Source organism: Spermophilus citellus (genome assembly GCF_964194105.1).
Source record: "Spermophilus citellus genome assembly, chromosome: 9".
NCBI classification, from domain to species: domain Eukaryota; kingdom Metazoa; phylum Chordata; class Mammalia; order Rodentia; family Sciuridae; genus Spermophilus; species Spermophilus citellus.
The window spans coordinates 125,968,317-125,981,383 of record NC_138191.1 but is presented as its reverse complement, the minus strand read 5'-3'; the positions used below and the strand labels follow the sequence as shown (position 1 = coordinate 125,981,383).

General features: G+C 40.3%; 1 protein-coding gene across 1 annotated transcript in view; it reads left to right on the top strand.

The window, feature by feature from the left end:
• MICOS10 (mitochondrial contact site and cristae organizing system subunit 10) overlaps window positions 1–12,732 on the top strand; it is a 28,465-nt gene extending 15,733 nt beyond the window's left edge. The window contains exons 2-4 of the mRNA XM_081306483.1: window positions 8,743–8,790; window positions 9,777–9,886; window positions 12,487–12,732. Of these exons, the coding sequence (XP_081162609.1) occupies window positions 8,743–8,790; window positions 9,777–9,886; window positions 12,487–12,501 (173 nt within the window). The 3' untranslated portion in view covers window positions 12,502–12,732. The remainder of the gene's footprint in view (window positions 1–8,742; window positions 8,791–9,776; window positions 9,887–12,486) is intronic.
• Window positions 12,733–13,067: the final 335 nt, after the last annotated feature.

Genomic DNA, 13,067 nt, shown 5'->3' with positions numbered 1-13,067 from the left:
CCTAAAGCATAGCTTTAGTCATGTTACTTCTTTCTGAACCCTCTTGGAGACGTACCCTGCCTACTAAGTGAGGTGCTGCGTAGACTCCGTGGCCCAGGTTCTGGTTGGTGCTTTCTGTGGAATGGCCCAAGATTCCTTTCTGGCCTCATCTGCTGTCTTCCTGGATTTGCCTGGTGTTTCACCCTTGGGCCACTCCTGGTTTCCCTGCTTTTCTGCTCCATTCAATGTGCTCTCATCCTCTAGGTCCCAGCTGTTAAAAGCCCACCTTGCCTCCAAGACAACTAAAATACCAACTCTTTCTTGAAGACTTAAAAAAGTCTTCACCACCAAATGTGTCCCCACCTTCTCCTCTAGATCTTGAAAACACTCTCATGGTGTGGAGGTTCTGCTTTGGGTCATATTTTTGGCTGCTTGACTTCTTATCCCTTTTGGATCACAGAGACCCTAGGGAGAAAGTAGTTCTTTATCTGTGACTCTTATTGAAGCCAGGCCTCTTGTCCTTCAGTGATCAGTAAATATTTGGAATTTCATTTTGCTCTTGAAATGGTTTTTAAGTGGGGAAAGAACATAAATCACAGTTACTAAGTGCAGTGCCCTGTTCTTCCAATCATTTTACACATAACATGGTGTTCCATTCTCACTTCTCCTCAGGCAGGGATAGGCACTGTCAAGTGTTCTTGTTTTTTGTTTTGTTTTGTTTTGTTTTGTTTTGAGATAGTCACTGTGTGGACTGGGCTGACCTAAAACTAGTGGGCTCAACTAATCCCCCTGCCTCATCTTCCCAAGTGCTGGAATTACAGGAGCTTCAATCACTTATTTTGATTGATTGATTGATTGATTGATTGCAATGCTGGGGGGGTGGTCAAACCCAGAGCCTCATGCCTGTCAGGCAAGTGTTGTAGCACTTAGGCACACCCCCAGTTTTCCTTTTTTCCATATGAGGAAGTTGACACCTGAAGAAGTTATATAATTGCCTAAGGACTAAGTCGCACAGGTCATGAGTAACCCAACCAGTATTCACAATCATGTTTAATCTTTCTTCCCGCAAGCCCACATATCCCCATAACTGGAGTATAACCACTATACTGCTTCCCATTTTTCAAAGAATAAATACTATATACTTGACTGATGTGCTCTAAGAGTAAAGAAAAATTTCCCTAGTGCCTTCCACTTAATAAATGTTGATTAAATCCATGTGTGTAAGGGAAAGAAACTATTGGTACCTGGTTCTCTATTGAATTTTTCATTTGAATCAGAGTAGGAAACAACATAATAGCAACAATGGAGTATACATAGATATACATAGGGTATAATGAAACCCTAATTCTTATATTTACACTTGCAAAAATGATAATCCAGTTATTGATAGAAATGACGAGGACCTAGAGGTGCTGGAGATATTAGAGAAGAAGGGTCTTACTGGAAAATACTCTTCAGCAATTTATAAGTCTTCAGCCCATTTGGATTCATTTTATCTCCAGCCAGTGCACAGAGCGAAGTATTTCCTGGCTTCCTTTGTTGACAATTTCTCATTGATTCTAAGTAATTTCAGGTTTTTATTACCATTGCTAAGTCAAACATCTGTGGTTTCTGTTGTTTCCTTGAGGGACCAAGAGTAACATAGTAACATACTTATGCCTAGTTACAGTCCAGAAAAGCATTTGTTGTCCCATATAACAATCGATTAGACCCCTGTGGTTATGGGAACCTCTCCATGAAGTTTAGCCCTTGGTATAGGAAAGAGCCATGACTTTGGAGTTGGCCTGGATTTGAGTTCTACTTTTTTAGTTGTGTGTAGTAAATAACTTTACTCCTTCTGAATTGTTTCCTATTCTGAAGGATGGGATCATAATAAATCACATAAGGTGATACAGTACCTGACACTATAAATGTTAGCACCTCCAGGGTACCCCCCCACAAATGTAATATGAACCTGTAATTGTGTTTGTATAAGCTTGATAATAATTCTTTTTTCCCAGCTTCCCTTTAATAATTAAGCTTGTCATTGTCCTACATATGCCCACATGGGAATTAATTATATTTTAGTTATATGTCTACAGCTATTTCTTATTTTATGCATTCTTGAAAGTTATACAGCTGTCAGAATTCTGAAAGTTGAATCATGTGCTGTATGCACTCATTTAGAAGGACCCTTTTGTGAGTTTGGCTTTTCTTTTTCTTTTCTTTTCTTTCTTTTTTTTTTCCCTTAATATTAGTTGTAGTGGGGCACAGTACCTTTATTTTATTTATTTATTTTTTATGTGGTGCTAAGGATCGAACCCAGGGCCTTGCATGTGCTAGGTGAGCACTGTACTGCTGAGCTACAACCACAGCCTAAGAGTTTGGCTTTTCTTGAAGCAGAGCACACCATTGAAGACTTCCACATTTGCCTTCCATATCTTTATTTCTGCTGTGTAGTTTGCTTGTTCTGATCAGAATCCTGGTAATAGATGTTCACCTGAGAAATTCCTACATATTTTTCAGCTCCTGTCTAGTGTGGACGGCCACAGGAAGGCTAAGGTCTTATAAAATAGCCACCTTCTTAGTCTATTTCCTAAAGATCCTGCAGCAATATTGACTTTTGAGAAGCTGATTAGCAGACTAAATTTACCATCTCCAGGTCTTTGGTCTAGCACACTTTCTTGGTTAATTCACATGACTTGGCTTACATGTGGACACCTGGGACAATCTGTCTTTGCCTCAAAGGATTAAGTAACACAATTTGAAACTGACTTATAACTATTTTTCCCCCTCATAAATTGGGCCCTGAGCATCTTTTGTAAATCAGGAATTTTCTTGAAAATTCTCACTAAACTCTGTCCCAAGTGTACTTTTCTATAAAAGCACATTCTTGTTTGTTCTTTCATAACAAATGCACTTGGTGGTTATAATAGCATTGATAGAAACATAATTGAACAGGAAAGCAGCCTGTTATAAAATAGGTCAATTTGATTTAATTCACGTTCAAAGCATAAAAATAGCTTTATTAAACACAGTACAGCTCAAGGAAAATCTATTACATTTTAAAAAGGAAAATGATCTAGTTAAGCAGTAGTTCCAAAGGAATTCCATGTATATGTACACACACACATAAATTTATGTGTGTGTGTACATATATATATATATGATGTGTTCATATAAGCAATTGCTAATGCCATTGACAAAGTCAACTCTCCAGAATAGGAAAAGACAGTTTCTGGTTTTTAGCTGTGGCTCAACTATAGTGTGATCCTATGTAAGCCAGGGAGTTGTATTTTAAGAGAGGATTAACTATTACTTTATACTTTTGACATCTTTTGAGTTTTACTGGGGAGATGACAGAACTTAATACCACTTATTGAATTCTGTGTCAGACAGTACTGGAGACTTCCGTTTTCATAACACAAGCAACCCTGAAAGGTTTTCACCCCAGGACTGAGCAGGTTGAGGCTGGGTGAGGTTATGTAATTGACCAAGGTCAGAGAGCTGGCAGGTGGGACACAAGCAGCAGTGTGCACCAGGCTTTTCTTGGGCTACAGGGCAGTGCTCTTGCCACTCCATCCACCTGGAGAGTACATCCTGGAAGCTGCACCCTTTCTTTCAGACATTTAAGAAAGAAACAGTTGCTTGGCGCACAGTTTCTAGGATCTTAAAAACTTAACTGGAAATTTCTGTAACTTTTCATATTTGTAAACTGCCAATTGACTATGGTACTTAAGTTTTGCTCTATACTCTTTTTTGAACTGGGAATTGAACCCAGGGATGCCTTACCACTGAACTGAGCCACTTCCTCAGACTTTTTTATTTTTTATTTTGAGACAGGGTCTGGCTAAGTTGCTGAGGTTGGCCTCGAACTTGAGATCTACCTGCCTCCCAAATTTCTGGGAACGTAGACATGTGCCACTGAGCCCTGGCTTGCTTGTACATCTTGATACAAGTTATACAGAATAAAAGAGAATTGCTTAGCAATTTTAATCAATTTTGAGACATAGGTTAAAATTTAGCACTGATAACTACACCTTAGACTTAAGAATGTTGGAGGCTTGAACGTTCAAAATGTTAAATGTAAACTGAGGTGAGGTCCTAATTTTCAAATAATAAGTTATTGATAAATTAAAAGGGGCTATAATCTTTTATTTCCTTGGGTATTTTGTTGTTTTTATTGTTATGGGGTTTTTGTTGTTTTGGTTTTGGTTTGAGACCAGCTGTCCTTGTGTTGTTCAGGTGGCCTGGAACTCCTGGGCTTAAGCAAAATCCTTCTGCCTCAGCCTCCTGAGTACTTGGGCTATAGGCACACACTATCGTGCCTTGCTTTTCCCCTATGATGTTTTACAGTAATGTTTCCAAAAAAAATTCTATATGATTTGTTTTGTTCCTCTTCAAACAGTGGAGGTCCATTGGTCATTGTAGCTTTTGAAGAGTCAATTCTGCAGGAGCATGTATTGCTCCAGCTTGTTCTTTTTATGGGCTAGTAGCCAAAATACATTTCTGCAATCAGATTTTATAGCTTGCTTGTTAGTTCCTGCTAATTATGTTTGTTTGTAATTATTTGTAGTGAAGTAAAGCTTTATTATCTGTGGCATGGTGAGAGCAAAGATTTTTCTAAATGTAAAAATAAAGTTGCATCAAGTAATTAGAAATTGTCCTTAAGTACAATGGCCATCAACATATATTTCACCCCTTTCTTACCAGAAGGTGGATTAAGTGTACACTGGTGTACCTTTGTTGGTTATCCTTTTTAAATATGTTATAAAATCACTGCGGTATAAGATAAGGTATATTGTATATACAGTTAGTAGGGGCAGAGTTCTCTGATCTTTTGTTATTAAAACAGTGTCACATGACCTGTTAAGGAATTGCTTCTTCCAAAAAATGTGTTTATCTACTAACCAGTTTTATAAAGTCCTTTTGGGTACTAGAATGCATTACATTGCATGGTTAGATTGATTTGGAATAATTCCTTCTAGAAAGAATTTGTGCCAATTCTTTTTCCTCTCTGAGAGGAATGGTTGCAGAGTATAGGCTCTGTGCCTAATGTCAATTCCATAAGGCTCTTCTCTGTGTGTGTGTGTGTGTGTGTGTGTGTGTGTCCCCAAACTGGATCTGTCATGAGGAAGAGATGTATCTATAATCGAGCATTTTCTTTACTCAAGGGTTATTTGTCATTTCAGACAGCATGGACTTTTGAGAACAGCCTTGAGTTGGGGGAGGCAAAGTTATATAAACTGCATTCATAGTTAAATATTTGCTTCTAGGGAAAAGGTGAAAAATGCTTTGTACTTTTTCCTTTGGCTTTTTCCTCCAAAAGAGCTTGTCATGCAACAACAAGAAAAAGTGGCCAAAGGCAAAAAAAAAAACCTCTTCTCTTTTCCATGTTGGTTTGTTTTTATTGTAAGACAAACCTTTCATGTTTTATTGTTATAAAGCTTAAACCTGGCCTAGAGGTGCCAGTCTTTAGTGGAAACAGCTGCACAGTTGGTGTCCCCTGGTCAGGTGGAACTTTCTTTGAAGCAACATGTTACCTTTTAAAAGAGAATTGAGCATGTGAGAACTTGACTCTGTAAAACTCATCAGCATTCTGCCATTGTTTATCTCTTAAGTGACTGGCATAGCTAACTTTAAGTAAAACATTGCAATTAAAAACCATTTTATGAATGAAAAAATCTCTCTTTCCTGAAAAGAATACCATATTACTTTGTGTGTTAAAAATATAGAAACATAGAGGGGGGGAGATCACTCAAGAATTGAAATTCTGACAGCCCCATTTAATCAAGACCACAGAACATGTCCCCGATAACTCCTCCTTTTGGTTGGACTAAACTGTGATTTTGAGCTTTTATTTATATTTGCAGTTAGATGCCTTTGGTAGGAGCAAAACAGGGTGGTTGGGCACATATCTGGGTTCTAGAGATAAAAGATTTTCTCTTGGTCGATGTTGCAGTGTTTCTCATCTTTTTGATGGAGCGATACTGGTAGCAGAGGACTTAGCATCACTCTTGGTCTCTTGCTAGGAAAAGTTTAGCATCAGAGAGCTTTCTTTCCTTGGGGAAAAATAGAAGAGACAGGCATGGAGTCAAGAGGGACAAGAAAAATGCTGAAATATTTTCCTTTTGGGCTTTTGATTTCTTTGCCAAAAAAATTGCCTCCAGATGGGGAAGAGCAAAAGCTCTGATTGTAAGCCATTATGTTTTTACTGGCCTGCCTCCCCATCCCGTTGCCGGGTTTGGAATCTGTAAGCCAGTCCAAATCCTTTACCTCATTTTCTAGTACCAATTTACTGTCTTACTCATCTTCCAGCTGCAAGGGGTGAGGCAAGTTGCCTTGAAATTGAACCCTCTGCCATTTTATAAACCAAGCAATAGCAGAGTATCAATATCAGTGGCTCCGATTTCTCTGAAGTTCTTGAATCTCACCTACCAGGTAAATTTGCATCTGTGTCATATGCACACTAGGATCAGTCTGGAAATGAGTCTGAATAAGCCCTTTGGGCTTTGTGTAGACTTGTTACACAGGGTTGCCTAGCATTCTGAGCTGTTGCATGGGGAGCACAGTTCATGTTTTGACTGTTAAGTGTCACTGGATGCTCCAGTTTCCCTTGGGAGGTCGTAATTGTGGAGGTTGAGGTTGTGGAGGAATCTAGTGTCTGGACATAATGGGTCCAGTGGCACTGGAGTCTGGCAGACTGAAGCCCACATCATTGCTCCAGAACTAATCACGGGATGACTTGAAGACAAGTTATTTTCTGTACCTGGAAAATGGGGGAGAATGCCATATCAGCTTGTTTGACATAAACAAATTTTTTTGGAGGTGGGGTTATTGGGTACTCATGAGAAATACTCAAGTATTAAGTTCCTTTCCCTGTCCTTATGCCAACCTTGATTGTGGTCTAATTTTTCACCATTTTATTAAATGGAAATTAGGATGATAAGTGATTTTCATATATTGCATTTTAAAGTTGAGCACCAAAATAATATAACATGATCTACTGGATAGGGCAAAGTAATTATTTTTAATTAAAATTTATATTTGTGTAGGCTATAGTCATATGTATGTAGAGTCTTGTTGCTTACCTATGGGAATATGTTCTGAGAAATACATCATTAGGCAATGTCCTCATTGTATGAACATCATATAATGTAGTTACACAAACTTGGGTGGGACAGCCTTTGCACCTGGGATGTAGGTATTGCTCCTGGGCTATGAATGTGTACAGCCTGTTACTGTACTGACCATTCTGGGCAGTCATAAACAGTGGCAAGTGTCTGTGTATTTCCACATAGAAAAGGTAAGTAAAAAATCCTATAAAAGATTAAAAATTGTATAATTATATAGAACACTACACTCACCAAGAATGGCATTGAACTTACTCTGGGTGAGCCAGTGAGTGAGTGGTGAGTGTGAAGGTCTCTAGGACGTTAACGCACATCATTGTAGACTTTACACACCTTATAAATAATAAGGCTACACTACATTTATTTAGAAATTTTTTTCTGGGCTGGGGGAACGGAAAAGCTCAGAGGCCCTTGGTTTGATCCCTAACATCACCACCTCCCCCACAAAAAAATCAGTAATAAAATAACCTTAGCTTATTTTAACTCTGACTCTTTTAATTACACTTACATTAAAACACAAATACTTTGTTTATGTTCCAAACATAGTTGTTAAAAAAAAAAAAATGTTTTCTTTAAGCTGGTTGTGATGGTGCACACCCAGCAACTCCAGAGGCTGAGGCAGGAGGATCCAAGTTTGAGACCACTCTAAGCAACTTAGCAAGACCCTGTCTATTAAAAAAAAAAAAAAAAAAAAGGATGGAGATGTAGCTCAGAAGCACACCTGGTTTTAATCCATAGTACCTATATATCTTTGTTTTATAAGCTCTTTTTGGTTTTTAAAAATTTCTAGGCTTTTTTGTTACGAACTAAGGCACAAACACACACATTAGCCTAGGCTTTCATGGTGTGAGGATCCATCAGTATTACCATTTTCCACCTCTGCCTACCTTATTCCCCACTGGAAGGTCTTCAGGTGTCGTGAAACTTGGATCCTCCTCCTATGGTGACAGTGCCTTCTAGAATTCCCTCATAAGGACCTGCCCAAGGCTTCTCTCCATGAGGCATCATTCTTTTCAGAAATATGTTCATGGTGGTTTGTTTATATTTATTTATTTGTTTGTTTATTTTCACCGTCAATTTGCTTGTGTATAGATAATGCACCATGAACAGTCCTCTCTGTTAATGAGACCCTGTCTTTAAAAAAAAAAAAAAAAAGAAAAGAAAAGAAAGAAAGAAAGACTGGAAGTGTAGCTCAGTGATTAAGTGTCTCTGGGTTCAATCTCTTCTCCCTGCCCCCCCCCCCCCCCCCCCCCCGTCCCCAGTGCATCAATCAGAGTGCAAAAGTGACCAGGGAAGCATCCTCTGGCACTGTTTATCTGGCTTCCTTATGCAAGATGGGCAGCAGTGCAGAGAGGGCTTAGAATAATCTCTTGGCTGGTTCCCCAGCCCCCTACCCTCATATCCTGTAACTTGTCTAGACAGAATGATGGAGAACAGAGTTTTTATTTCCTATCATGGGCAGGGAGATCAAAGGCATCTATAAAGCTTCTGACAATAGGAAAGGTTAGAAATGAAAAAAATCAACTCTCTACCAAATTATGAAAAGATAACCTGCTTTATGATGTTCATACTTAAGAAACGTTAATGTTATCTTTGTCAAGTTATTATTATGCAATTTAACATATATATATATTTTTTCCCTTTTTTGTAGGTACTGGTTTGGGATTAGGAATTGTTTTCTCACTTACCTTCTTTAAAAGTAAGTTTGACTCATTTTTTCACACAGTATATATGTGTGTAGCAGGGACACAAGTTTGGAGAAGGCACATCTAAATGGCTGTCGGCCCATCCATTTATGGGTTAGGTAGGCCATTGTAAAACAGCTCTCGACAAAGAATGTGGACTGAAAGAGGTCAAAATGGGCTGGACAGCTCCTGCATTCCCTCTGGGCGTTGAGTCAGGTGCCTGTTATCTTAAAATATGATATCATTTCAAAAGCCTGTACCTTATGCCAGTGAGTCATTTAGCCAAGTCTTCATGCTCAAATATTTCTAATTAATTATAATTTTTTTCTAAAGGAACTTGAAAATGAGAGTCTTGCTGGTAATAAAAATGAGTGAACCAGAAATACACATGCTTCCTGGCCAAAAATTCTAAGTAAAGGCAGGCAGTATCCCTTTCATTCTTTGGAATAACTTCCGAAGTTTGGATCATAAACTGAAGCCAAAGGGGTCACTTTGACCTGTTTCCATGAAGAGCTGTCAGGGACTACATAACTAGAGAATCACGATTAACATACTCTGCTGATGTGAAATAATCATTTACAGATTGGTTTAAATAAACTCCATGATTTACTAAACCAAAGTATATAAATATTGGTGAAATTGCTACCTATTTAAAAAATTTGAAGCACCTTACTGAAAGGTATTATTACTTCTGACAAGGTTAAAATATCAAACTGAGCAGATGATTAGAACTGATACCAAAAAACTCTATTTTCATATTGTACTACTTAAATTTTCCTCAAAGCTAGCAGCATAGATGCTTATAAATATTTGCTACATTAATATTTACGTATTAACCCTTTTGTGGTGGCATGGACAAAACATCCACAGCACTGTGGTATCGCGATATGGTGCCCACTGAGGATTTATTGAACCCTTAGCAGATGTATTAAAGAGGTGGGAAACTTTATCCTCTCTAAATGATTCTTTATTGAGATTTTCCCTTTTTTTTGCTCAATAGGAAAAATGTGGCCATTGGCCTTTGGTTCGGGCATGGGATTGGGGATGGCCTACTCCAACTGCCAGCATGATTTCCAGGCTCCATATCTTCTACATGGAAAATATGTCAAAGTATGTATACAATTGATGTTTCTTTCTTTTTTCTTTTTTTTTGCAGAAGAAAAAAGTTTCTTCTGAGGTTGTACTTTAGTGCCAATTGGCCTTTAGTGATGTTGACACTATTTGGTGCTAAGAGGGTCTCCCCTAGGTCTTTAGTTGCATGTGTGCATTCAGATGTGCACTTCCAGGGTGGATAGCTGGGACTAAAGTCATTATCAATGAGGAAGCATTAGCTAGCTGTAAGTAGCACTTTTCCTTTAAGATCTCAGTGCCCTGTAAGCACCTCATTCAAACTAAACCTGAAGACTCTGGCTCTCGGCCATGATTCTGCGTTTTTATTGGAGAAGATAGTCTTGACTAAATTTCCTGTGGTTCTGTCAAAGTTCTTGTCTATAGGTGGAGTTTTCTTTTTACTTTTTGCTGTGCTTGGATTGAAACCAAGGCCTCACGTATGATAGGCAAGCGCTCTACTACAGAGCTACATCCCTGGCCCTTTTAAAAATTTTGTTTTGATATGGGGTCTCGCCAAATTGCCCAGGCTGACCTCAGACTTGCAATCTCCTTGCCTCTAGCTGGGATCACAGGTGTAAGGCAGCACACCTGGACACAACTGGAAAAAGGAAAGAGTGTAGCCTGCCTCCTGATGTTTGGGTGGCAGCCTTTCCCTTTGCCTTGCTTTAGATGGTTGGTTCCTGTGGGGCTTTAAGTGACAAGGTCAGGGGAGGCTGGGTGTTCACGGTTAGAGATATTATTTTTGTGTCTCCAGGGCCTGGAACAAAGAGTAGGCACTGAAGTAAACGTAGAGCAAATGAGTGAAGTGAATCATGTCTTCCGCTAGCTGTAGGTGGTAAAGGCCGGGCTAGCTGAAGCACAGCCTTTACAGCAACCCGGCCTCTGGTGAAGAGCTGCACAGTCCCTACATGTCTCGGATTCCCCGCTCTACAGCTTTCCTTTGAGCTGGAACCTTCACTGCGATGGGGCAGCAGTAGATCAGGAGACCTGTGTTCAGGCTGGTCCCTTGCTTCTTACGGGAATCTCAAGTTGTTTCACTTTCAAGCTTCCATTTTCCATCCGTAAAATGAGGAAGAATTTCTCCCTATGGGGGATTTTTGTTGTTGTTTTGTGGGGTGGATCCTGGGGATTGAACCCAGGACCTCACACATGCTAAGCACATGCTCTGTCACTGAGCTATAGCCCCCAACCTCCATAGGGTTGTGGTGAGGGTTAAAAGTGAAAATGTTTTTAAGCTGTGAGGTGCTATATAAATAGAAACATCAGTTATAGTTGAGGCCAACCAAGAAAGGGTGATTGACTTGTCCATTGTTCCACCATAATAACAAGTAGAGCGGAAAATGTGGCACAAATGCGTGTCCTAATTTGGTCAAGAGCTGAAGCTACAGGGTCATGAAATCTCAAATAACAGTATTTTACCACAGCTCCGCAGCCTCCTCTTTAGGAGCTGCTCGAACTCTGTCAGCTGCCCACCAGCTAACCTGAGCGCTGCAGAGAGTGGGGGCAGGGGGAGTTGATATTAATGAACCACCTCTGAGCCAAAGCCAGTGGGAGGACAGCAGAGGGGGACAAGGAGAGGCACAGCTGCATGGCAGCAGGCTGAGGACAGGCCTTTCCACTGCTCCCTGACTCCACTTTCCTGGCAGCGAGCTGAGTCTGGGGTGGGGGAGAACAGAAAGAACAGGCAGAGAGCAGGTCTTTTTCTTGTTCAAAATGTTTCCATTGGGGCTGGGGATGTGGCTCAAGCGGTAGCACACTCGCCTGGCATGCGTGCGGCCCGGGTTCGATCCTCAGCACCACATACCAATAAAGATGTTGTGTCCGCTGAGAACTAAAAAATAAATATTAAAAATTCTCTCTCTCTCTCACTCTCTCTCCTCTTTCACTCTCTCTTTAAAAAAAAAAAAAAAAATGTTTCCATTGTTCCAAACTGGGTTGTCATGGATAATAGCTCAGAGGTGATTATATGGGTATTATATGTTTCATAGCTTCGAGTTACAGTGGAAAATGTTGTTACATATTTTTTACAGCCTAGTGTATATTGTTCCAAAATGGCCTTGTAACTTCATCTGAACTTGAGTCTATGCCTCGATGTTGTCATCCTCTACTTGCTCTGAAAAGAGGAAGGGCTCATTCAGGGTAGTCATACCATGCTCACTGCTTGTCAAATGACAGCTACGGCCCTGTGGGCCATCTCAGTGGCTTTATCTTCATGTGCTTTCTCTCTAGACCTCCCAGTTGGTCTTGAGAGAGGTGTTATTATCCTCAGTCGGCAGATGAGAAAATGGAATCTTACTGGGGTTAAGATCATATAATTAGTAGGCTGTTTCAAGTGATGTCCTTTGCACTCACCTATGACCCCTTAGATGGTTTTAGGAACATAGTTTGCCAGGGCCTGTTCCATTTCTTGCCCATTCTTTTTCCTCTTAATATTGGGGGAACCGTTCTTAGGAACCTGAGAGGGATATTTACCATCTTCCGGTGAGAGTTTAAAGCAACAGTGTAGGGAGGTTCTGTCCCTTGGGTCTGGCCTGAAGCAGCGATTCAGGTCATCCAGCTGCTGCCTGCATTGTTCTGACCTGAGTATCCTTGCTTCACAGGAGCAGGAGCAGTGACGCACACTGAGAACATCCCAGTGGGAGGACAAGAAAAATCATGTTTATTCCTCAGGAATACTGAAGTGCCCTGGAGTAAGCTGACATTTCTTCTGGAACAATGTTATCAGTAATGCTTTAAACTCCAGCACACTGTTTATGTATTTGAAACCAAGTCTGTTTCTTGTTTTGTATTTTCTCTCTGGAAAATGTAAGGAGGTGATCTTAAATAAATCTAAACAAAAATGGGAAGCTGTGTGCATGGCCTTCGTTTCTTGGCCTTTGGTCTTTGAGCATCAGGCTCTGTTTGAAGCACCTGCTGGAGCCTCTGAGCGCCCCTGATGCTGTAGCTGGCATGTGTTCCTTTCCACTTGCCTTCTCATGTGTGGTTACCAGAATCGCTTCCACCTCAAAAATCTGAGGCTGGAGGGCTGCAGCATGGTCCTGTGAAGACGACTGGTGTCTCGAGCACTTCCTCGCTGGAGCAGCTCTTTGGGCCTATATCTTCTCACAGCATACCTAGAGGGCACGTCCCTGCCCTGCTGATGGCCAACAGCTGCTGCATTAGCAGGACATGAACCTGATCG